We start from the raw sequence: 23,972 nt of genomic DNA on the forward strand, positions 1-23,972 counted from the left end.
CACTGCATCTGGTGTTCACTTTCATTCTGTTTCTAAAAAGGGTTGTCTGCATAATGTCATGTAATCATGAGGCGTTGGTAATAAGAGGCACACTAATTACCTTGATTCAGTGGAGTATCTGATCAAATCTCAGTATGCAAATTAGGTACTAGGTTGAGCTAGTAGCATTGTTAACAAATATGACACATTCTTATGTGGCTTCAGTGTCTTATCAATTTTTCTTTCACCATGGAGGGTGAAAGAAGACTTTAATCAGGCTTCACAGATAATAGTTGATGAGTTGACACAAACTATGTGAAGCACTAATATTTTGTACTGTTCTGACCTCGTTTTACATGAATCAAAGCCAAAATATGCATAGCAAACCTGTAATTACAGAGTTAAAAACAAATCCCCTTTATAATATTTTATTTTAGGCACCTTTCAAAAAATTCAAGGTAACCTTATAAAAAAAAAAAACATCTATAAAATATATAAATATAAAATCATAAAGAACAGAGGATTTGTGCGACAAATGGATAATGATCAGAGTCTTTATACTCGTTTTAAGAGGTGCATTTTGAGATGGGATTTAAATGTGTAGAGAGGATCAGTGTAACAGATGTCTGGTAAGAGGGGGTTCCACAGGCAGAGGACAGAGCTACTGTCATCTTTTGACCCCATGGTAGTCAAATGGGAGGATGGTATGATGAGATGGACAGAAGAACCAGAAGGCCTGAGAGTGCAAACAGCTGTGTTGAGGTGCAGAACTTCAAAGTGATACTCTAGAGAAATGTTGTGGATTGCTTTAAAGGTGAGAAACAGAAATCAATACAATATTCAACCAGGAGCCAGTCAAGCTGCCGAATGATAGACTTCATCGGATGTCATTTATGTTTATCATTTGCCGAATGATAGACATAAATGACATCCGAATGATGTTGATGCAACTGGCAGAGTTCTGGACCAGTTGAAATTTAGGGATGGACTTGACGGGAAGACCAAAGAGACGAGACTTACGATCAATGACTGATGCGTGAATGAGAAAGGTAGTACTGGTACCTGATGTGAGAAAAAAAACTGAGAAACAGCCAAGGGTTTAGTCTTGGCAAGGGGGATTTGGTGTCAATGAAGAGAACTGTGGTTTATAAAAGTTCCTGGAAAACTAGGATGGAGGCAAACAGAGGGAGGTGGATCGGAGAGCAGAAGTAGGTTTATTGGACAGGTAGAGCTGTGTGTCATCGACATAGCAGTGCAAACGATATCAGATTCATGGATGACACGGCCAATAGCAGATGGACAACAAACAGGAGGGGCTCAGGGGATCACCAGTAGTAATTAAAAATGGCTCGGATTTGAACTTCATGAATTAATGATGAGGCCTGTTTAAGGGTATGTCACTGATTCACATAGAGACTTGTCTTTCAGCAAGTATGCTGTGAGTTTTAGTGTTACAGAGCCAGACACAGATGAGAATGTTTAAGAGTCAAATGCAACACATTTACCCTCATCCACAGATTCACTGAACCCACAGAAGCCCTGTCTGAAGCCCCCATAGCCTGTGAACCCCTGATATATGAAACCCCAGGCTCGTACCTGCGTGGCTCATCCCTCCATCCCTGCGGCCGGATAGCAAACAAAGCCTTTGGAAGCCCTCCAGACCCAACCCGGATAGGGCTGGTCCCACAGCAAACCACATATGGCTGGGCCCGGCCTGACCCGCTGCCCAAGCTGCCCGGAAAATGAGCTCTGCCTCTTCCAGGGAGCAGTACAGAAGGCGGACCTGGAGGAAGAGAGAAAGAGGAAGACAGTTACTGCAGTGGGTGGATGAAGAGAAGACAAATTGATTTTTTTTTAAAGAAAGAGTAACCAGAAATTAGGAGAAAGAAGCTGCACATCAAGAGAAAAAGAGAAGAGGCAAAAAAACTGATTTTTCATCCTCCCCATTTCTTGCTGCGTGGCCCTATAATACACTTTCATGATTTCTTTACTAAAATAGATTATATTCAAATATAAATCAAGACACTCGGTACACTTACACATTCATACTTCACTTTATTTTTTCAGAACACAGTGAACTGCACTTGAAAAATGATGCCTCTTGGTCTGCTTGCATTTTCTCTTCATACATTATTAAAAAGGGGGAATTGAATGGAAGGGGGCAGCATTAAAGAGACAAAGTGAGAGTAAGAAAACACAAAACTCGAGGAGTGCGAGACGGAGGACAGCAGCTGTGTGTGTGGTTGATGAGAGCACTTCAGATGATTACTCAGGAAGCACTTTGGGAGAATTTGCGCCACAGTTTTGTAAGACAATTGAAGAGGTTATAAAACTGAAATTAGCCAAAACCAAAATGTGAAATGCTTTACTAACACACAGCGAGAGCAGCAGGCGAGTAGTGTGTGGATCCTGCCACATGCTGCACATTCACCACCGAGGATGGCGAGATGACGCTGATCCCTCCTACTCAGTTGACAGCAAATGGGATCAAAGTCGGCATGAGGTCCATGCTCACACTCAGTCCCTATCAATCACATCCTCTGAACAGTCAGCATATATTTAGCCCTCATATGGCATCTGCAAGCTTGAATTTTATCACTCTCTCTGAAATTAAAAGTGTTCTCCTCTGATTTTTGAGGAAGAAGTTGACTTCCCTGCTTGCTGTGATCCCTCACAAAAAGATGTAATTTGTTATAATTTTCTCCCATCAATCACTTTGTTAGCACAGGTGACTCATTTTTCAAACGTTGGACATTTCATTTTGGAAGAGAACATTTCATTTAGATCCCTGTGGGTCGTCATATTTTATCATGACAGAGCTTAACTGCATCAACATCCAAGTCGAAATGAAAGTCCCCTACAAAAATAGTGAATATACACTATATACACACAGAAAACATCATTTATTGGAGAACCTAATTCAGGTTAAATCAGGTATCATTCCATTTTAACATGAAAATACTTAATAAAAGAAAACACTATAAAAATGATATTTTACTCAACAACTACATACAAACTGGGCTGAATGCTTTTTATATCAGGAGTGAATTTATATCTGTTTTTTTTGGTAGTGCTTGTATGAGTAATTACTACAGGACTTACCTACATACCTAATAATCTCAGCAGTCAGTTAAAGTGTCCATTATAAAAACCAGCTTTCATCTACCTTAGCAGGACTTCTTGGATCCCAATGCACTTTTATTTGTTATGAAAGGGATAACCTGTGGTGACAATCCTTTGTGTTATACAAAACGTTTTAACATCTTGCAGCTCGTTGTTTAGGTTTTTCAGTTTTACCATTTGTTACGGTCGCTGTGCACTGGATATTCTACACATTACACCTACAGGAACTGTCCAGCTATGAAAAGCCCTGACACAAAGCTCCCAACACACAATGCTTCTGCTGTTGTTAATGCTAGAGGAGGTTTGGAGTTAGGTTGTCCAGTCAGCACAACACTGTCCGTTAACGACCCCGCTCTAGCCAGAGTTTTCAGGTGACGTCAAAGTTACTGGGACACGCCCACCTGGCAGACATAAACAGTACTCCGGTCCTTTGCTCTGCGGCCATCCTTTGAACGTCTTCAAGTTTAACTTAACCAACATGCCTGATAGTTGCTGTCCTATCGGATGCCCTAATCAGCATTTTATTTACAGCTGCTAGAAGAGCCTAGAGCCTTAGAGGTCAAATCACGCCAATCACTGCTTCTCCACAGTGACCCTGGCTGTCAGCGGCAGCTCATTAAACTGTAGGAATGATAATCTGTCAGCTTTACTGTTATGACACTGTAAATGTCCAAGTCAACAAAACTAAAATTGACCAGCTTTACTTTACCAATGAACAATTTCTTGTTCTTCACCTCCAACATAGTGGCATTATTTACCCATCCAGATTAAAAAAAACATGTAGCTGTCCATACTGTGAAAACTTTCATCCTGGCAGCAGGTAAAGTGAGCAAATCTCTAGAAGATCCCTGTAGATGTCACTGAACTTCAGCTCTGGGAAAGACATCGCCAGGGATTTAAATAAAGCTGGTGATCCATATTCTGCCCAGCAAAGTTCCCAAAATTTGTAGTTTTTCTTCATATATTCGTTTTTCCTCCATGGATAGATCATCCAAGTAGTCTTGGCTCAAAAGAGGTGAACCCCCCCCCACTTTACTCAAGCAGTGCTATCTACTGTTTACGCTTTGCGATCACGGTGGAGCACTGCTTTACCTGCCAGGGCAGTGAGTCGGTCACATGACTGAAAATGATGGATAACTTTACACTGAGCTGGTGTGAGTCTTAAGAGCACTTCCACTTTGCTGAATTTCTTCACACCTTGATAATCGATGATCAGCAGTAAGTGATATTATTGCAAACTGACTTCTTGCACTATTGCATACTGTTACAGTACTACACTTGAATCCATTGAGCCCACTCCATTACAAATGTCTGCAAAGGTGATTTTACTTGACAAATTGTTTGGCACTCTGCATTGGCTTCATAGCTGAGTTAGACAGACAAATGTTGCAGTTTACTACTGTTCACAGTGCACATTTGTCCAGCAGCTGTGTAACGAGCTCACTGGGATGTTGTGGAGTTATAGGTGAACAAATGCTAATATGTCATTGTAAACATCAAGAACTACAGCTGTTGAGATCTGGGCATTGAACTGACTTACATTCAAACTTTTTTGCAACTGATATGTTTAAAACTAGAGTCAAGTGCTAATGACTGATCAAATTCATTCAGTGCTTGATCTCTGCCCGTTCCCAATGTAAAGTCAGATCCATTAAATGCTAATATAGATCCATAACAATAGAGGCATCATCTATGGATTATTTATGTGCATGTTATTGCAGACTTTAGGAAATCACAGCCAATATAAACTTGTCAGAAGTAGTGAACTTGGATTTTAAAATCACTGAAACAAACTCAGAAGATGGTCTGAGTTGTGGTGCAACACTTTAATATCAATATCTCCTCTGGCTCCTGGTCAAGTCACACATTACTCACAAGATTCTTCTTACTTACAAATCCCTCAATGCCCTGGCATCTCAGTATCTCTCGGACCTGCTGCGGTCCTCAGCCATGGGTCTGTTTTCTGTACCTCGCACCAACATCAATACCTTTGGGCCTTCAGTGTGGCAGCATCCACCCTCCACCCTCGCAATGCCCCGTCACTGGAGTCCTTCAAGAAACTTGTCAAAACTCACCTCTAGACTTTTTTAAAATTTATTTTTGCTACTCTTGTGTACAGTGTCATTCCGTTTCTTGAAAGTTATCATTATAATACTGAATGAAAAGTTAAATAGCATTGCACGTTGCATTCTGTTGCTGCACTGCTTGGTTTGTAATGATTAGGCACACAGAAGAAAAACAGCACGCCTGCTGTCTCACTTACCAGTCAGTGAGATACAAATCCTCATCTTATGCCTGTGTTATGTTAATGTGCCGGCTTAGAGGTGAACAATAACCCATGCAGCACTACAGCTTCAGAGATGACAAAAACAAAAAAGAAAAAGGAAAGATTTAAGACAGGTCACTGAGGTATATTTATCTTTGGGAGTGGAGGAATGCTCCGGAAGCACTGGAGGCTAATTTTAATTTCAGGTCTAAAAGATATACAGATTGTTCACATCCAGATACATTAACATGTCTCACAAGCAGATGGTATGATGAGAGAAACAGCGAGGGAAACAAGCAGAAAAAAAAAAAAAAAAAAAGAGGGGGACCAGGAGCCAGGAGGAGCAGTGACGAAAGCCTCAGTGGGAATATGTTGTTTATGAACTATCACAGTAAAGATTAACCTAATTTAATCAATAATTGCAGCATCAGGTGTGTTTGTGTAGGGTATTTTACCATTTTATAAATGCCATTCAGTACTAAACCTGCACTACAAAACCACTACAGACACATTATCAGACGGTAACCTTTTGGATATCCACCAAAGAAGTGAGCATTTTGGGAGGATTATGCAAGTCCCACTACCGGCATTTGGAAACAGCCCAGTGATGGTAGTGACAAGGTCTGAGCAACACTGCACGTTAGGAAGCATCATGATATAGTGGAGAATTAATTACTGTGCAGTCTGTTGGCATAAGATCTGAAAACCTGAAAAAGCTGATAGAAATGCTACGATCAAATCCAGAGTTTTCAGTCGCACCTCGATTTAAGACATAACAGACAACAAGGGTGCTTCTCTTCAGCCACTGGCAGCACACCCCATTTAATAGTGTTCTGTAAAAAAAGGGGACGTTAGTACTAATCCCATCTAATCCAAAGCAGACTGACACGTATTAGAATATACTGCTGATAGAAAAAGAGACCAAATCATTTGCACCAAGAAATGAAAAAAAGGAGGACAAAAAAAAAAAAAACAAACATCTATGAGCCAAAAACATAAACTGGGCTGCTTCTAAAACACCTTGAAAGACAGTAAAAACAAGAGTAAGCTACTTTTTTCAAGGACGTGCACTCACATATTTGTGTTGAAAATAAAAAATTTAGATAGATGATACTGACCCTGGGACTGGGGAGCACGATCCTCACAGGGCAACATTTCAGTGAAAGGAAGTGAGAGACAGAAAAAAGAAGCACAACCTTGGAGAGAATCCCAAACTTTCCATTACAGCCTTGTTTGTATTTACTATTGCTGAGAGGGAATTGACGATTTTAGTAAGGAAATGGGAGAAGGGAGTTTGGGGAGCGACTGTTTACTGATAACTGAATTTCAGCACTGAGGTGGTTTGTGTATCCAGTTTAAGCTCTTAAAATACCTTTAAATCCAACAGAAACAAACAAATGACCAAGATCAACAAAGAGATGTCAAGTTTAAAATGAATGGCAGCCAATGACATTGGGACATAATGCTGTCAGAATACTGTCAGTCAGTGTCACTAAGACGCCTCATTTCACAAATCTGGCGACACATTGACCAGGTGTTCCCAGATATAAAAACATTTCAGTGTTTATGCTTTGAAAGCCACTGACAAACACTTTGACACCATTTCTAAAAATATTCCTCAACTATACAGTCATCTCCTCAAAAAAGCAAGTAAATACATAAAATAACTCAGAATATGTACATGTGAAGATCTAAAGGCCAGTCGCCGCTACTTTGCTCTTCAAAATTTTGTATCACTTTCATTAGATTACATCATGTTCACTCATGTTCATCCTTTTTCTTTGGTCCACTCATCCCTTCTACATTTCTTTCTCCCTTTGATGGACTTTATTTTGACAAAAGGTCATTGAAGCTGACAACAGTAAAAGAGATGAGAGCAAGGAATGAATATGTGTGAACTGGATACAGTGAGAGACGAGGACTGGAAGGACGGTGGGAAGAAACACGTTCCTGTGGTAAACAGAAACTGATTTTCCCCTATCAGATGTGTTAAACCACAGCTAAGGTCAACTCAGAAGATGTCTGTTCTACTTTTTCTGTCGTTACCTGTAGATGATGTTTATTCTCTTCAACTTTTATGTTTAACAGCAGTCCATTCATGGTATGTTGTTCAAGGTTGAAAGTCATGCACAATATCACACCTAATACATGACCAGACTAATTCCTCAAATCTATTTCAAGCTCAAGTTTGCAAACCAAGAGTAAAGAGATTATAATATTTAGCTTAATATATAACAGGAATTTGTTGCTTTTCCAAATGAAGGAAGGAGAATTCACCACTGTGGCTCTCTTCCACAGTGTGTCTTTGTCCTGTCTCCTTTCACCCCCAACCAGATGGCCCCGCCCCTCCCTGACCCTGGTGCTGCCTAAGGTTTCTTCCTGTTAAAAGGGAATTTTTCCTTTTCACTGTCGCCAAAGTGCTTGCTCAAAGGGGTTTTCCCTGTGTTATTCCAGGGTCTTTAATTACCTCAGGGTGCTTTATATTGTAGCGTGTGTGGGTGGGTGTGAGTGGACCCCCAGGATATCACAGTAAATGAATAGCATATCCTCGGTCGACCCAAAATAAAGCTTTTACTGTAAGTGAAGGGCCAATTTTAAACGGCTCGATGCTTCAGCCTCCTTCACAAATGTTCAAAGAACTAAGTTCTAGTCCAGTGTTTCAACTTCATAGTTACTGCTGATATGCTGACCTGGAAAAAACGCTGATTAATCTGGATTTGTGTTTAGAAAAAAAAAAAAAAAAAATTCCTTCTGCAGCTTATAGAATAAAACTCAATTTTTCATTGGGTATGTTTTACTTGTATGATTATGGCACATGTTTATGTATGCGAGTACCGAAATAAGAAAATTCTTTCACAGCTATAATTACAGAAAGCAAGGGTGTCTTAATACAGAACAGGCTGGCCAATAAGCTCCCATAACCTTTTCTATAATTCTAAACATTTAATACAGTGTAAAAGTCATGTTGAACATTTTTTTCTTATCTACTACAGCAGCATTTTCTATCGTGTAGGTAAAGCTGTACTGTGTAGCTTTTTTACACTGACAGAAAGGTGAGTTTCAGTGGTCTGCGCCCAATTTGGCCCATGATGTAAAATGAATTCGACATCCCTCACAAAGTATAAACTGTCACTGATGTGAGCGGGTGATTGTCATATTGGCTACATTTACATGAAGCCTAATATTATGATTGGCATTTTTATCAATCACAGTCACAGAAAAAGTAAATGCCTCAGTCAGACAACACTGTGAAACCATTTTATAAAGAGACTAGAAGAATGACTCTACCCATAGATTACTTAACCTGAATACCCATAAAGGATATTTTGTTACATTTTATGTGACACACGCACAACAAACCTATCCTCGCTTCAGGTAAAATTGACTTACATATTATTCATACATTTATTCATCAGTTAGTTTGGGTATCAATAGACTAAACTGTTATCGACTAAAGGTTTACTCACAATAGGTGGTCCATACCATGCACAAGTGCATTTAACTCACAGTTCCATTCATTCATCCATGACCAGTATTTGATGCCTGGGCACAGCTAAGCAAACTGTACCCTGGGCCAGTTCAAGAGGTGATTGCCAAGTCTTCATCTGGGTCTGAGAAACACTATCTATGATAAATGGTAAATGGCCACCCACAGCTCGTAATCTACCAGCACCTGAGGTAAAGTATATAACCCATTGAGGGCACAAAAAATAAAATCATAAGCCCTATAAATGGGTTTGTGGTATTTCTATCCTGTCCCTGATTCTTGCATGACGACTAAACATCCCCTCAGGTGATAATACACAGAGTTTTTTAAATAAAACACACACACACACACACACACACACACACACACACACACACACTTAAATTAAGAGCAACACAAAACGAGACTCAAGTCAGGAAGTTGATCATCCATGTGTCCAAGTAAGCTGAGTATTTGCCGTTAAAGAAAATGAATGCAGGACATATTCATCATTTCATGCACTGCTCACAATTCTAATTGAGCGCGTCGACTCATGTAAATACCGGTTAGTATTAAATCACATCCCATTTAAAAAGCTGACCATAGATTTTCAATGTGAATAATTTCAATCAGACCTCCAAACGGCAAAAAACAAAAATCGCCTCCTCCTCATCTTTAGTTTATATCTTCAATGTTTTGTTTCACTTTAGCTGCTTTGCACTACCAACATCAGCTTAAAGGCTAGTTAGCTAATAAAAGAACCCACACTATGTGAACAGTTCAAAAGTGTATTTTGCAAATGTCAAGGCTGATGATTTTAGATGAAGAATCTCTATTGCTGTGCATGTAGCTAAAATCTTCCTCACATACTGCAATGCACTTTAATATTGCTGAGGGCCTAAGCTAACAGTACAGCCTTATAGTATGCGAGTCATTTTATCTTTCTAGGGCCAAGACCATTGAAGGTTGTGACTTTCAACGTGAACCTAGAAGCTGAAAGCATGAGGTCACATTAACAATAGAGGAAAATATCATTTTTGAAGGAGAGATCACCATCTGCTTCTTCAAGGCTTGTGGAGCCTTCACAGATCTCCCCTACCCGAGCCTCGGGCTACAGAAGTGATTTCAAGGTTGGCAGCTCATCAAAATGAGCGGCAGGTGCTACAGATATCTTTCGTTAAATATATTTCTTTGTATTTCTTTCCTTTTTATTCATCATAAGATAAACCTTTTTCATGGATTTGTACAGCAGAAAATGACATTTATGTTTCCAGCCTCACCTGGGCTTCATTGTCCTTGAGCAGTCGTTTCGTCCGTGCCCCACCGGGGTCGTCCGTTACATTAAGAATCACCACACTCTTCCTTTCCCAACCAATGAAAGAGCCATCGGTCATACCCTCCACCATGGCCAGGAAGTCCTCGTAGCCATGGTGACGGGTGGTCACAACGGAGAAGGAGGTCCAGTCATACTCTTCAAGCACCTCGAAGATGACCTCAAGCTGAAGCAATGTGGAGCAGGTGAACTGGAGGTAGATGGAACCGCTCTCCTAAAAGATAGGAAGGAGACGTCATAAGACAGAAATTTATTTGGGGACTTGGACAACGCAAACACAGAAGTAAGTGTCCGTTAATTAAATAATAATATTATAGCTTTAAAAGGTCCATTTAGTGTCAGCATCATAGTCGGGAAATAGCATCTTCTTTAAACACACCTGACAAATTAAATGAAAAAGCTAAACCCTTGACCCCCTACACTAAGGAGGAGCTTGTGTTTCATTTACACATTTCTGCTGGCATGTATTGAGACCACTTGTCCTTTTCAGGGAATGGCCTCTGCAAATTAATACAAAGTTGACTCATCACATTTATCTCAAATCATTTTTATCCTGATGATGATGATGATGATGATGATGATGATGATGATGATGATGATGATGATGATGATGATGATGATGATGATGATGATGATGATGATGATGATGATGAGGACCCATTCATAGGGATGAGTGGTAATTTTTGCTCTATGAATGGTCTGAATGTGAATATTATATCAATCATACACTCTGGCCTTCTCAGTGACCAGATCTCAACCCAACTGAACAGATGACTGATATTAGGCCAACATTTTACACAGTGTCCCTTTTTTCATGTTCATGTTCGGCAAAAGGTTTGGTTTTTTTTTCCTCTTTTTTTTTTTTTTTTTTTTTAAAAAAAATACACATATACATATATACAGTCTCTACCAACTCCTGAAGTCTAAACCAGTGCCTGCATACTGCCGAGCTGAGGAGGTAGTGCACAGTGGGATTTTAGGGCTTTTTTAAAAATGAAAACAGTTTGCTGCAGCATAAAACATCCAAGATGAAACCAAATCAGTAAACTGCTGGACCAGAAGAAAGTCTTGTTTGGACTCTCCTGACAGTAACGTAAGAACCACCACCGTAAGACATGCAATTCTTTATTTTCATCTCTTTTTCTATATAGTGTTAAACACAATATCAGTTATTCATATACCATCAATTCTCTGCTGCTTATCCTTTTTAGGGTTGTGGGGGGGCTGGAGCCTATCCCAGCTGTCTTAGGGGGAGAGGCATGGTACTCCCTGGACAGGTTAACACAGACAGATTCACACCTATGGGAAATTTAGAGTTTCCAATTAACCTGTCCCCACGCAGTCAAAACACATCTTACATATTTTTTGGCCAACAATGAATGACCATGTTCTTACTTTCTGTGTATCTACTGACACAACTTCAAGATCCACAGTAAAAATCCACACTGCTTAACTGCTTAACTGGATGTAATTCAGTGATACTGGACTGGATAAATACTGTAAGTGTGTAAAAGCGAGCAAATTCATACAGTAGCTGTCTAAGCAAGTTCTCTTCCAGCTTAGCCCTTTTCTTTGTGTGAGACTGACTTTAGTCCTAATAAGAGGGAACCACTCAGAGGAATAAGACAGTCTGTCAAAAAAGTCCTTGGTTTCTGAATAAGGCTTTCAGTGTCAATGAAGGAAACAATGATGGCCGTCCTCTCTGCTTCTCCACTCACATTTAATCTGGTCAGATGAGCTACTCAGTGAAAGAGGAATTCTTTTCTATTGACTTTTGTGCTATTGTATTTTTGCTGAAATGAGAACAAAGTATCAGGATGGGAAAATTCATATAGGTTGAAAGTTGGAATGAATGTGAGTTTAAACACTGAATATATAGTAAAAAACTTATCATGACAGCGTGCATATTCCAGCACTATTTTGCTGTCCAAGGCTTTTATCGGTTTAGCTTGTACTAATTTTGGCTCTTTCTCAACATTAAACAAAGAGGTAGAGGGCATGTGTTTAAATTAATCATCAAGGCTCTGCATCTGTGGGTACATGTGGATGATCAAAGAGGAAACTTCAGGGCGTAGCTTTCCACCCATCCATGTCGACAGGGCTCACCTCAGGTTGCGCTAAACTGAACTAGGTCAAATATCAAACCAGCAGCCCGATTTATGATGTAAGCTTGTCTGCTTTCTTTAACCCAGCTGAGAGTGGAGTGTACTGGGAACGTGCGTCGAGTGAGCAGTTGGGTGGTGGTGTATGAAACAAAAATCAAAGCGTATGTGTCCCCTTGGAAGCTGGAGCAAAAGAAGAAGAAACACACTCAACTTGCACTCTTGTAATTTAAACACTCACCAGAAACAATGAATGACTGACATTGTGTCCCAAATCACAGCTGTAGAAGCACTTGTGACACAAGGTTGATTAATTCTTAAAGCGTATTAGGAAACATGTCTGACTCAGCGTCCCGAAGGCAATTAAGAACTGATTAGAGTTCACTTATCAGACATTTCTCAAATGCAAAGCTATACTCTGGAGGCAAAAATATCCATTTGTTGTGTTAAACCTCAATTGGCGGGGTCAAACAATCGTGGCTTTTCTAGATAACATTTAAATCAGTCACGGTGGAAAAGGCAAGACATAAGCTAAATCCTAGTACACTGCTAGTAAACTGCAATGTACTCTTGTTAAATTAGCCTTACCGATTTCTCAAGTTCCAACCAACCAGCATGCTTCTACAAACACACAAACACACATGCTGTATACTCTATTAAAGTTTTTTTTGATACACAAACTGGCAATTAGGTTCCCAGAACTAGATATTCTTACTTATATTCATATGGAACTATTATAAACAACATGCCAGGTTAATTCTCCTGTCTCTAGGCCCTTAAACGCACCACCTTAAATTGCTCCATGGTCTCTGCCTGGTTGCCTGGCAGAAAATCAAGAACTTAAGTTCATCCAAAACATGAAAATTCAAAGGGATGTTCAACATAACCAGGGGTGCACATAAGTGGTCCGCAGACGCGCACCAGTTAAGAAGTTGCAACGCGTGTTTGCGTGGATAAGATTTTCTGGAGGAGGCGAGACATTTGTTTAGAACTCTTAAAGATGTCGAAGAAGCAAGCTCCTTTAAGCAATTACTTTGGTGTTCCTCCACCTCCAAAGAAATGTCAGAAGGAGTCCGAACCGCAAATGAAGCGCGTATTCTCGGAAAAGTGGTTGCAGGAGGTGAGCTGGCTTCAAACAAATGATGAACGCACAGAGATGTGGTGCAGAATATGCTGTGAAAATCTCACTCTAGCGGACAAAAACAGTGCCTTCTATATGTACGCAAACGCGCGTTGCAACTTCTTATCTGGTGGGCGTCTTTTATTTTGACAGCGAATGCGCACCTGCGGACCACTTATGTGCACCCCTGAACATAACGATGCTTTCTTTGTGTCAGGTAGCTCAACAAAATCCCCCAAAAGATGAGCTCAATGAGGTGGTATCATCCTGCTTGTCAATCAAAACTATTTGCTTTAAGTTTGGAAGGAAGGAAGGAAGGAAGGAAGGAAGGAAGGAAGGAAGGAAGGAAGGAAGGAAGGAAGGAAGGAAGGAAGGAAGGAAGGAAGGAAGGAAGGAAGGTTCTTGCATCATTCCAACACACAAAATGATCAGAAGCATATGACACATTCTCTCAGCTGAGAATCTTTTTCACTCTTAGAGCATAATGTCATGAAAAGCATTTAAAATGCTGGAAGTTTCAGCAGGTGTTAAACTGAAAATATTAACATAACCCCCAGAGCAGGTTAGGTGTGCAGCTTAAGTTGCAATGATGATCCATCCATATGCTTTCTTACTTAAACAGCTTAGGAAATGCAGGGTACACCCTGAACAGGTCACCAGTCCATCACAGGGAAAACCATTTAAAAGAGAACTGTCTTTACTAGGCTTAAAACTCTGACTTTGCATTCAAAATAACTTGCTAACGCATTAACCTACTTTGTTTTATCATTCTTTTACTGAGTCTGTTTTATCTTTTTGTTCAGTGGCATGGTTCGGTCAGACCTCCATCACAGAGAAAAACTCACTGAATCAGATAGTGAGATAGTCCAGTCGAGTCACAGCCCTGTTTAGCCTCCCTGTACTCCAAACAGTTACACTGATGAATTTATCAATTCTTAATAATGGTTGCCATCCTGTACAGCAGGGGTGGGGAACTCCAGGCCTCAAGGGCCGGTGTCCTGCAGGTTTTAGATGGTTCCTTGATCCAAAACAGCTGATTTGTATGGCTAAATGACCTCCTCAACATGTCTTGAAGTTCTCCAGAGGCCTGGTAATGAACTCATCATTTGATTCAGGTGTGTTGACCCAGGGTCATATGGGCCCTTGAGGCCTGGAGCTCCCCCACCCCTGCTGTACGGAGTGAAGTTCAGGTTTCTATTTCCAAGATGCAGGACAAAGAGGTATAAAAAATGATTTGTCCCTGCTGCCATCGTTAAACTTAATAGGAACTTTTTTTCTTTTAATCTGATCCATCTTGTCTAATTACCAAATATGTGTCTGTCAGGTTTTAAAAGGAGTGTGTGTTTTGTGAAGGGATCCCAAATGCTCTCATTTTTCTGTAAAGCAAATTTACCTACAGGTATAAATAAAGTAACCTTGAACTTTAACCTTGGTTTCCACTATAGAACTGAAGTTAGAATACCGTTAGCAGAAACTGCCATCAGTGAGCAGCCAACAAGAGCACTAAATATGAATGAAACTAAACAACAAATGAACATGGCTGCTGGTTGATTACAGGAAGTAAAAGACAATCTGGATCTGAATAAGCTGCGGCGTATATATGAGTGAGTGATTAGCTGATTGAGCACAGCTGTGTCATATAATTGACAGGAAACGGAACAAAGGGCAGAAGTATGATGAACTAAAGCGCACGACGAACAACATTTACAAAGTAGAACAGACAGTGACAGAAGAAGAGAGTCAGAGCCATGACTCCTGACGATGAATAAAGTCTCTTCTTATCTCATTTTATCAGCTGGCAGAGGTTTGCAGAAGCTCCTCTTCTTTGATTGCCAGACCACAGATTTAAAAACCTCAGGTCACTGAGTCTACAGAAAAGATTATTTAAAAGGTAAAATACATATTAGACTTTGTAAAAACCCAAGCGTCCATATTTAAATTAGCGCCACAAACATATGGAGTCTTTGCTGGCTCTGTAATGATTCTGTACCTTGTGCTACTTCAAAGGAACCTCACAGCCTTCTATAAACAAAGTTGCTTTTGATTATGAATATGCTGACAGTTCAGTGCCTGAATGTGTATCATCAACCGGTATTTATATTCATCTATTCACAGAACTGCTACTGAAGTTCATTGATGTAAAAATCACAATAACCACATCATATTGTCAAGATGATCCACTTAAAATAAATTGGCCCACTTATTACACATCACACCTGTGGCAGTAAACTGCTTTGTTAGCTTGAGCTGCTTATCACTAATCACCGTCAGAAGGCATTACCTTTTTGCCACACACAGATTAACTAGCTGGAGAGCAAACACCAAATAATTGGTGTACAACAATGAACAAAGCAAGAATCGTTTTAAAGAAGATGCCACAGTCATGGTGACTAACAGCTTCACGAATTTCGCCACTAAAATGGTGATCAACACATCAGTGGTGGGAAAAAAAATAGAAATAGAAATAAAAACACAGTTACTGCAATTACTAATCCACCACTTCCCAGCTGTACGATCGTGGATTGCATTATTACTCACACAGTCTGCTTCTAATGTCAAAAAACCAACACATTTTTCTTCACTGTGAAACTGTTGATGCTGACGAGCTCAGCAGCAGCACCAACAAAACTGGAGCAGCTCGAACAGACATGTACTTTCTCTTCATCATGCTTACCAAGGAGATCAGAGGAGCAGTTTTCTGACTTTTTAAAGTATTTAGAAAATAACTGCCTCCTACGAGAGACTCCAGCGTGATAGAAGTTACATATTTCTCACCAGCTCTATTTTCTGCTACCGGAAGAATGACGTACACCCGACTTTTTCAGATAGAGTTACATCCATATTACTCACACGCCTCGATAATTTGTCAACTCTAAAGCTTTTTTTTGCTTTTGAAAAGAGTTATGAGCATTGCTTCAAGTCTGTGCCAGCCCTGCTTCTACAGTAGGCTGAGACCAACGTGGAGTAAAGAAGTGAGGAGAAGCTGTACACTTTTAATAACTTCTCAAATTTCATCTCTGGCTCATCTACATAAAAGGTGCCATGCTGCTCTAATTTATATTCTTATATTAACAATCAATCAAATCACAATATTTGCCATCCCTCACAGTGGCAAAGCCGCAGAGAGTGATCACAACGCCACAGTACCGCTCATTAGGGTTTTGAGCTCCTTCGTTTTGGTTTTACAGTTCACAAATTTCTGGTTTAGTCTCGCTGCTTTTATTAAACTCATTTTCCACCACAGCAGGCGGCCATCAAAAGACTTCCAATAAACCTATTATACACCACCTGCCCAGCACCAAACAGCAGACACTAAGTCGGACTGGCAGTGTGAACTTAGTGGAGGTTTTAGGAGCTAATGGACCTGATATTTCCCAGTTCCTTGAGACATAAAGTGGAGTGACGTCCTTCAGGTGGCAAAAAAAATAAAATTAAATTAAAAAATAATATTTGATGAAATTTCAGCTTTGAGGGCAAAACATTAATTTTCTTGCTTGAAACCGCATTTTTAATTATTTATCAAAGTAAATGTTTAAAAACTAATCTGCCAAGTCAATAATGTAATTTTCATGAAGAAAAAGCTCATTAGGAAACCGTTCTTATCCAGTGTCAGATCGCAGAAGGCGTGATTCTTCACCCACTTCATCAGAAGCAAAAGCAAAAATGAACAAATGTGCCAGTAATTAAGTGATCCTACATAATCTAATTAAAAGACAGTGTATCCAATAATGGCAAGTAGAGCTTTAGCCATTACAGAACCATAAATATGCTTTAAGTTAATGGATAGATTCATTTTTTCACAAGTGAATTTTAAAGCAGTCACATCCAAATATAGACACAATCCCTGCTTTGCTGTTCTGTAGCCCACATTTCTCTGTTAAGCTCCAACAAAAACAAGAACTTTGTCCCAGTAAAAATGGAGCTTTCGAGGTTATCCACTTCATCCATGTCAGACTACTTTAGCTAGCTTTAGTTACAACCTTTCACTTACACCAAAGGACTGGGAAGATATTTGAAAGAAATAACTACAGAAAACAAGCAAGCAGGATGGTTTAACAAATCTGCACATAAATCACGTTTTAAGAACAAATACGTGATTTACCAATATTTTCATACCTGAATTTGTTTGTACTTTACAAACAAGACTTGAAGCCCCTCTGAGTCTTGAAAATTACTTCTACTACTAATTATTGTTATTATTATTATTATTATTATTATTACTGCCTTTTGTTGTTATTTAGTTTCCAAAACACCAAAAGTCACATTCTCACAATTAAAACACTAAAGAGCATAAAAAATGAAAGGAAAAGAAAACAAAATACTAAATGGACATTTTTTATAGCTTTAAATATTTCAGTGAATTAAAAATTACATATCATTGGTGGATGTCATCACTTCACTCCAGTCTAATATGTTGCTAGTGGGGGCTTCTCCTCCTCACAAGATGTGTTTTGTTGTACAGAGAAATGTGGGTGACAGTATGCATTGTCCACATAGGTTGCATGCCCCAAATCCTTCACTCTCCATAGCAAAATATTTAATCAATCAAACATGATTTTGCTACGATGAATCTGCCCCTCAGACTATCCAATTACCAGACGAACAATGATTTTTTTCTACTTTGGATGACACTGACTCTAACTGGGGGATATTTGCAGGAGTTTCTTTTATGGTCACAGAACTGCTCTAACCACACAAAAAAAAAAAAAAACTACACAACTTCTTGTCGTTTACTTTAACAAGTTAGGAAGTTGTTGCTGGGATTTTACAGGTGAATCAGAAAATGCTTTCTGATCTCCTTTCTTGTTGTTAGGTAGGAAAGCTAAACTAAAGTTGAGAGCAACACTGGATAAGGTTTCCTTTAAGGCCAGGATAACGGAGGCCAAATGGTTACAAACAAACGGTCATGCAGAAGTACAGGCAAACCAAATAGGAAACATAAACAAAGAGGGAGACCAGATTTTTTAAAGAACCTTGGCTGATTAGAAAACGAGACACAGGTGAAAGTGATTACACACATGAAGAGGAAGTAAAACTGGTATCATGAAGCCATGAACAGAAAACTATCCTTCAAAGTAAAACAGGAATAAAACAAAGCTCAGAATCAAGCAGAATCCTGCTCGACAATGACAACAGAGAAAATGGAACAGGCACAGAAAGATGAGACAGACAGGCCTAAAGCTCCTACAAAACATGAACCATGACACTGGAAACATCTCGATAAAATCACCATATGGTAACATCAAGCTTGAAAGATTGAAAATCACATGAACTAAGACTCACAATATGCCAGAATCATAACAGAATCAAAACATGGACCCAAAAGCTCCACAAAAACAAAACTCCCAACTGTAGAACAACAGCAAACAGAAAGCAAAATACAAAAGCACAAAACAGTGGAAGCATAAGAGGGTCAACAGCAGCCTAAATGCTAACGAGAAAAAGCCCAGCCATTTATTTCACTGGTGAAGGGACTCCAGCGTGTACATCAGTGTGTAAATTTTGTCTTAGTAATAAAAAAACTATATTACAACAAGAGGTGAACATGAAGACAGACAAGACAGCCAATCAGATGAAACTCAGGGAGGGGAGCCCTTAAACAGACAGGAATAAAAATGGCTGATGGAAGTGGAAATGAGCATTGGAGAAAATTGTAAACATGACATGATTGCATGATACTACCAGGTGTAAAAGGCACAATGTGAACTTCTTTTCATGGAGACCACTAAAAAATGTTCATTGGTTCTAATTTTGGTTTCTCTAAATATTAAATATAAAATATAATTTTTAATTAAAAAATACCAAAAATATCTCCTGGTCCCCTTTAAATGGTCTGAGGAGGTCAGGAGGCAGAAACTTAGTTTCATCTTCCAAGCCACAGAAAGTTCTTGGTTTGGTTCAAATGAAATTAACTGGGTTGGTGATGCAATGATAGGTAATCCATTTTTACCTGTGGCTCTCTTCCCAGACTGGCTCCTCCCCCAACGGCAACAACGGGAACCCCCGTCTGGGCAGAGACGAACTCCAGCATCGGGGCCAGAGGGGCGCGGTTCGGCGGTGGCGGTCTCTCTTCCTCAAACACTAAACCCTGGAAAAACAAAGGTTGCACAATGAAACCTAGCACATCAGACAGAAGACATTACATCAGCCTCATCGAGAAGCACTTTCATAATCATCTCACCAGAATGATATTCATCAAAGCCATTTCTTTTTTTTTAAATCGTGGCGCTCCGAACCCCGAGAATAATTTAAAGACTAACCAAGTGAGCAAAAGTTAATGGAACAATAAGTACATTCACATGCTGCTCACAAAATTCCTGATAACACTTCATTCTAATGAAGACTGTATTTTCTTATCCTGCTAAGAAACTGAATCTCTCCAAAGACTTTTCGAAATTTAATGAAGTCATGAAACATCTATCAGATGTTGGGCTTTGCTTCTCTGCTTGGCAATCAGTGTTCAGAGATACAATCAGAGTTAAATCCCTGCAGTGGACTGGCATCCTGTCAGGACAATAGGGTGTGTTGTACATGTGCTGCTTAAGCTGCTTCACACCACAGAAACAACAGATAAGCTCATGGCTTATGGGCCACCTCAGCTCCTGAAGGGCCTGCTAGGTGTGGCTGTTGCATGCATGCTGAACTATTTCTGCAACATCTCTCTCTCACACACTCTCTCAATATATATATGATTTCTTATTGAAATGTGTGTTGCTAACGGTGTTTTGTGCAACTATTTTTCTGGAAATCCCTGTTGCATTATAAATAAAATCATGAAAAATGCATGAACTTCTGGTGAGGCTATTGCTTTACATAATAATATGAGGTGGAGATATTGTGATTTGAGGTTGGTTTGATGACTTAATGCTTGTTTTCTTGTAGCGATTCGGGGAAGTGAATTGAAGTTAAGTGTAGATGACAGCTCAATTCTCGAAGGGAAGCATTTGATATGCAAATAGCTTATAAACAGGACCTGGAGATAGGGTGGCAAGTGTTACTTAATAGTTAATATCATACTTGATCGAAGACATTCATAACAAGACCCTTCACTCTGGTAACATGAAAACAGACAGAGACACAGATTGGATACATGCATGCATAATGTATTTTTCTATTGATGAATGGATGGATTAATAAATGGCTGAGTAAATAAATCAGCAGTATAGTATACAGCACGTTTATTACCTCTCTGTATGGTCACAAGCAGCTCTCAAGTTGCAAACTCAGATCTGCTCCCATCCACAAGAGTCATACTATGAATGAATGAGTGAATAGATGAACAGTGAACATGGATGAATAAAATAAAAGCACAAAACACCAAACCATGACACTGCCCTAACGACCTAACACAGTTAATACATTTCTCTACTAGAAACCTCGGTGACACGTCACAGTAAGAGTATCTGAATTGTCACATACATGGTCCCATGCATGAAAAAGCATTGATTCATTTAAAGCCACATGACCTATCAAGAAGGTAAATGAAAAGAACCTCACGCATGCTTCCCAACAAAGTCCATCTGACAGTCACAGCGCTTCATACTGAGACCGGCCAACTGTGCAGATGTGAGTAATTATGCAGGATTTGGAGTTCTCCTTTTATTCTTCCTCTGTAACACCTTTTGTCAGAGTGCATCACTGTGACCAACTGGTAATTTCAATTAAATGAATCCTCATTAAATCTAATAGTTATAATTACAAAAGCTGCAGTGATACAGAATCCTTTGTACGTCATGCAGATGATTATCATAGTACTGAAGAGCCATTCCAAAACCGATTAAGGCTACTCAGATTACATTCAGTCTGAACCAAACAGACTGCATATAATCTTAATCTTTCTTATCTTTAAAAAATGTTGTCAAAGTCGATTAATTTTCTTGAAGACCAGTGTTGTTTACATCAGTATTTCTACATTTGAACTGTTGTTGCATTTGTTAGTGCTTTGCTGTCTGTATCTCTCTGCCCTTTGTGAATTAAACTAAATTTGTCTCAAAAAATGATTAATAGCACTACTAGGGGACAAAAAGTCATGCACATTATCATTTATAAGATGTTTAAGAGTAACCATATTGGATTTTGACATCCAGCTATTATCACATTCTGACCTGAAGGGAACTTCTTGTTTTTTTTTAATCACTATTTATGATCATTTTGTTCCAATGTTGGTGATGTTAACAGTTTCTCTCTTACAGTCTCTGGGAATGTAACAATAGGTTTGTGTACTTGTTTGTCTACCTGCAGTGGCGTTGTGGCCAGCAGCTCACACAGCTGCAGCAGCAGGGTCCCGGGACTGCTCTCATTCACAGCCAGGTAGATGACGTTGGCCTGACCCGAGGGCGTCATCACCGTCTCCCCCACGAGCGCGGCCAGTGACAGGTGTGACGAGGAGGAAAACGAAGCCATCTCGGCCACTTCAGCTAATGAAGCTGTCTCTGTTACTCCCCTTCCTCCCCTCCTCCCCCTCCTCCCCTCCTCCCGGACCGTTTCCCAGACCGGGCCCCGGCTCCCCGACCCCGCGCCTCCCACCACCGCGGTCTCCGGGAGCAGGGAGGAGCCCGAGTGGACCACGGCGATGTTGACACCACCTGAGTCCCTCTCTCTCTCCCGGGGCCGGAGAAGCAGGGGGGGCGAGGGGCGTGCGGGCCCCGTACAGGCCAGGACAGCCAATAGCAGTGAGAGGGCGGGCCTTGGGGCCACCATGGGGTAAAAGGGGGGCCAGTTGCAGCTGTCGGAGGGAGTTTGGCAGGTGTTGGCAGGTGGGGTTTGGGGATTTAAGGGTAGTGGGTGGTGCCTCTAGGGAAAGAGGGGAGGAGGAGAGGAGGGAGGGTGGTGAGGGGGTCGGCGGTTCACAGTGCTTCACCTGATGAGGAGAAGAGACCCTGGAGAGGGAAGAGAGAGAAGAGTGCGTTTGAATGAAGAACTGCAGTTGACCTGCTGTCATACAGCTTCTCTAACCATAACACGAATTTCAAACAGTCACTTATTTTTCTTTGTTATATATCAAGTATGCATTTATGCGTTATCTCAAGTGGGATGGCTGATTTATGTAGGCGTTGTGAAACACTTATTCTCCAGTAAACAATGTAAATAAATGACACCGTACACCTACTCATCCTTGAATTTAATGCTTCTGTTCAGACATCCTGCAAGTCTGTAAACAAAGGAAGGATTCAGGCAGGCAGAAGCTGCTCATTTTCTTAACACCGCTTGCATCCCTAAAAGCAAAATTCTGCTGACATTTGGGATTAAATGGGACAGCACATAAAAGTTAAAAGATTCACATTTGCCAGAGTGCAGTGCAAAAACTCCAGTGATTATACTTTATCATCAAAGGTGCCATATCAAGACGAGGATCTCATGGATTAATTCTTATTCCAAACACAACATGGGGCTGAAATCTGGAGAGGATAGTGGCTTTTACTCTTGCATTCATAATGGAGCAACAGAATTAAACCAGAAAAATCTCATTAAGCAAAACCATCAAATCCTCTCTGTCTATGGACCAATGAGAAGACACCGGGTGCCTTGTTTCCTTTATATTTATCAGGCCAATGTTGCATCTGAAGTCCTTTTATTCAAGTAATGAAACATATCTAAACTCAGCAGTTTAGTGTTAATTCAGGCAGCCCATCACGTCTAGCTCAGCCAGTAATCCCAGCAGATCAGCTGGTCTCAGTGCCAGCTCATGTCACCTACCCTTCTGCCCATCCCATTTGCAAATCACACATGCATGTCACACAATGAACACCACTAGTTAAGTGGCTATAGCCTCACTCATGTTGCTGCATATCTGCAACGAGCTTTGCAACCCGTCTGCACCTTACGCCCTCTTTGTCATGATTTGTGTGAATAAATGATGATGAACTATTTTATCCAGAATAATCCTGAAAAGAACCATTTCAGTGTTTAATGTGGAATCCAGCCACAGTGAAACTAGAAGTGGAGGAAAAAAGCACAGTAAGCAGGTCAGGTCATTTCCTCCGAGACAAAGTTCAGAAGACAGGTTTTCATCTCTAACAAATTTGGATTGTTTTTCGGGGTTTGTTTTTTGCACCTTTCAGCAGAGACGGAGAAGTGAGTTGCAGCATGGCGGTGTGGGGATGAGCCCAAAGGAACAAGCAGGAGCAAGACCACAGAGAATAAATGGAGAGAACAAGTGGAATAAAGAAACAAAGAAAGACCTGCAGGTGACAATGGTATAAAAGATGAACTGAGGGATGAAAGGAGTAGAAGAGCCTCAGATAGAGGAGTGTAGATTCAGCTGCAGAGAGAACATGCCGTTTGTGTTTGTAAAGGAGAGCAAAAGGGTGAACAACGAGACCTCTGTGGATTTATGGAAGTGGAAAGGAAGGAAAGGAATGTTAGGAATATGCACAGAGCACTGGTGTATGTATAAGTACGTGCAAAAGACAGAAAAAGAAGGGCCAACCAGTGCATCAGTAGATGGGCAATATGACTGCAATGAGCTGCATACTACTGTATATAAGGATTTCTAGCTATAATAAAATAAGTTGTGCATGATTTAACATTATGACCAAAGTCCAAATGTTCCAGCTAAGCTGAAATGCACAGAAAATGCAATC

At 40.2% G+C, this 23,972-nt stretch overlaps 1 protein-coding gene across 1 annotated transcript in view; it reads right to left on the reverse strand.

The window, feature by feature from the left end:
• The window catches only part of grin2da (glutamate receptor, ionotropic, N-methyl D-aspartate 2D, a), a 238,477-nt gene that overhangs the window by 115,608 nt on the left and 98,897 nt on the right, over nt 1-23,972 (reverse strand). Inside the window, 5 exon segments of the mRNA XM_025902353.1 lie at nt 1,576-1,636; nt 1,639-1,762; nt 10,115-10,381; nt 19,340-19,477; nt 21,625-22,268. Coding sequence (XP_025758138.1) covers nt 1,576-1,636; nt 1,639-1,762; nt 10,115-10,381; nt 19,340-19,477; nt 21,625-22,089 — 1,055 coding nt within the window. The 5' untranslated portion in view covers nt 22,090-22,268.

The sequence above is a fragment of the Oreochromis niloticus genome, linkage group LG22 (assembly GCF_001858045.2).
Source record: "Oreochromis niloticus isolate F11D_XX linkage group LG22, O_niloticus_UMD_NMBU, whole genome shotgun sequence".
NCBI lineage: Eukaryota > Metazoa > Chordata > Actinopteri > Cichliformes > Cichlidae > Oreochromis > Oreochromis niloticus.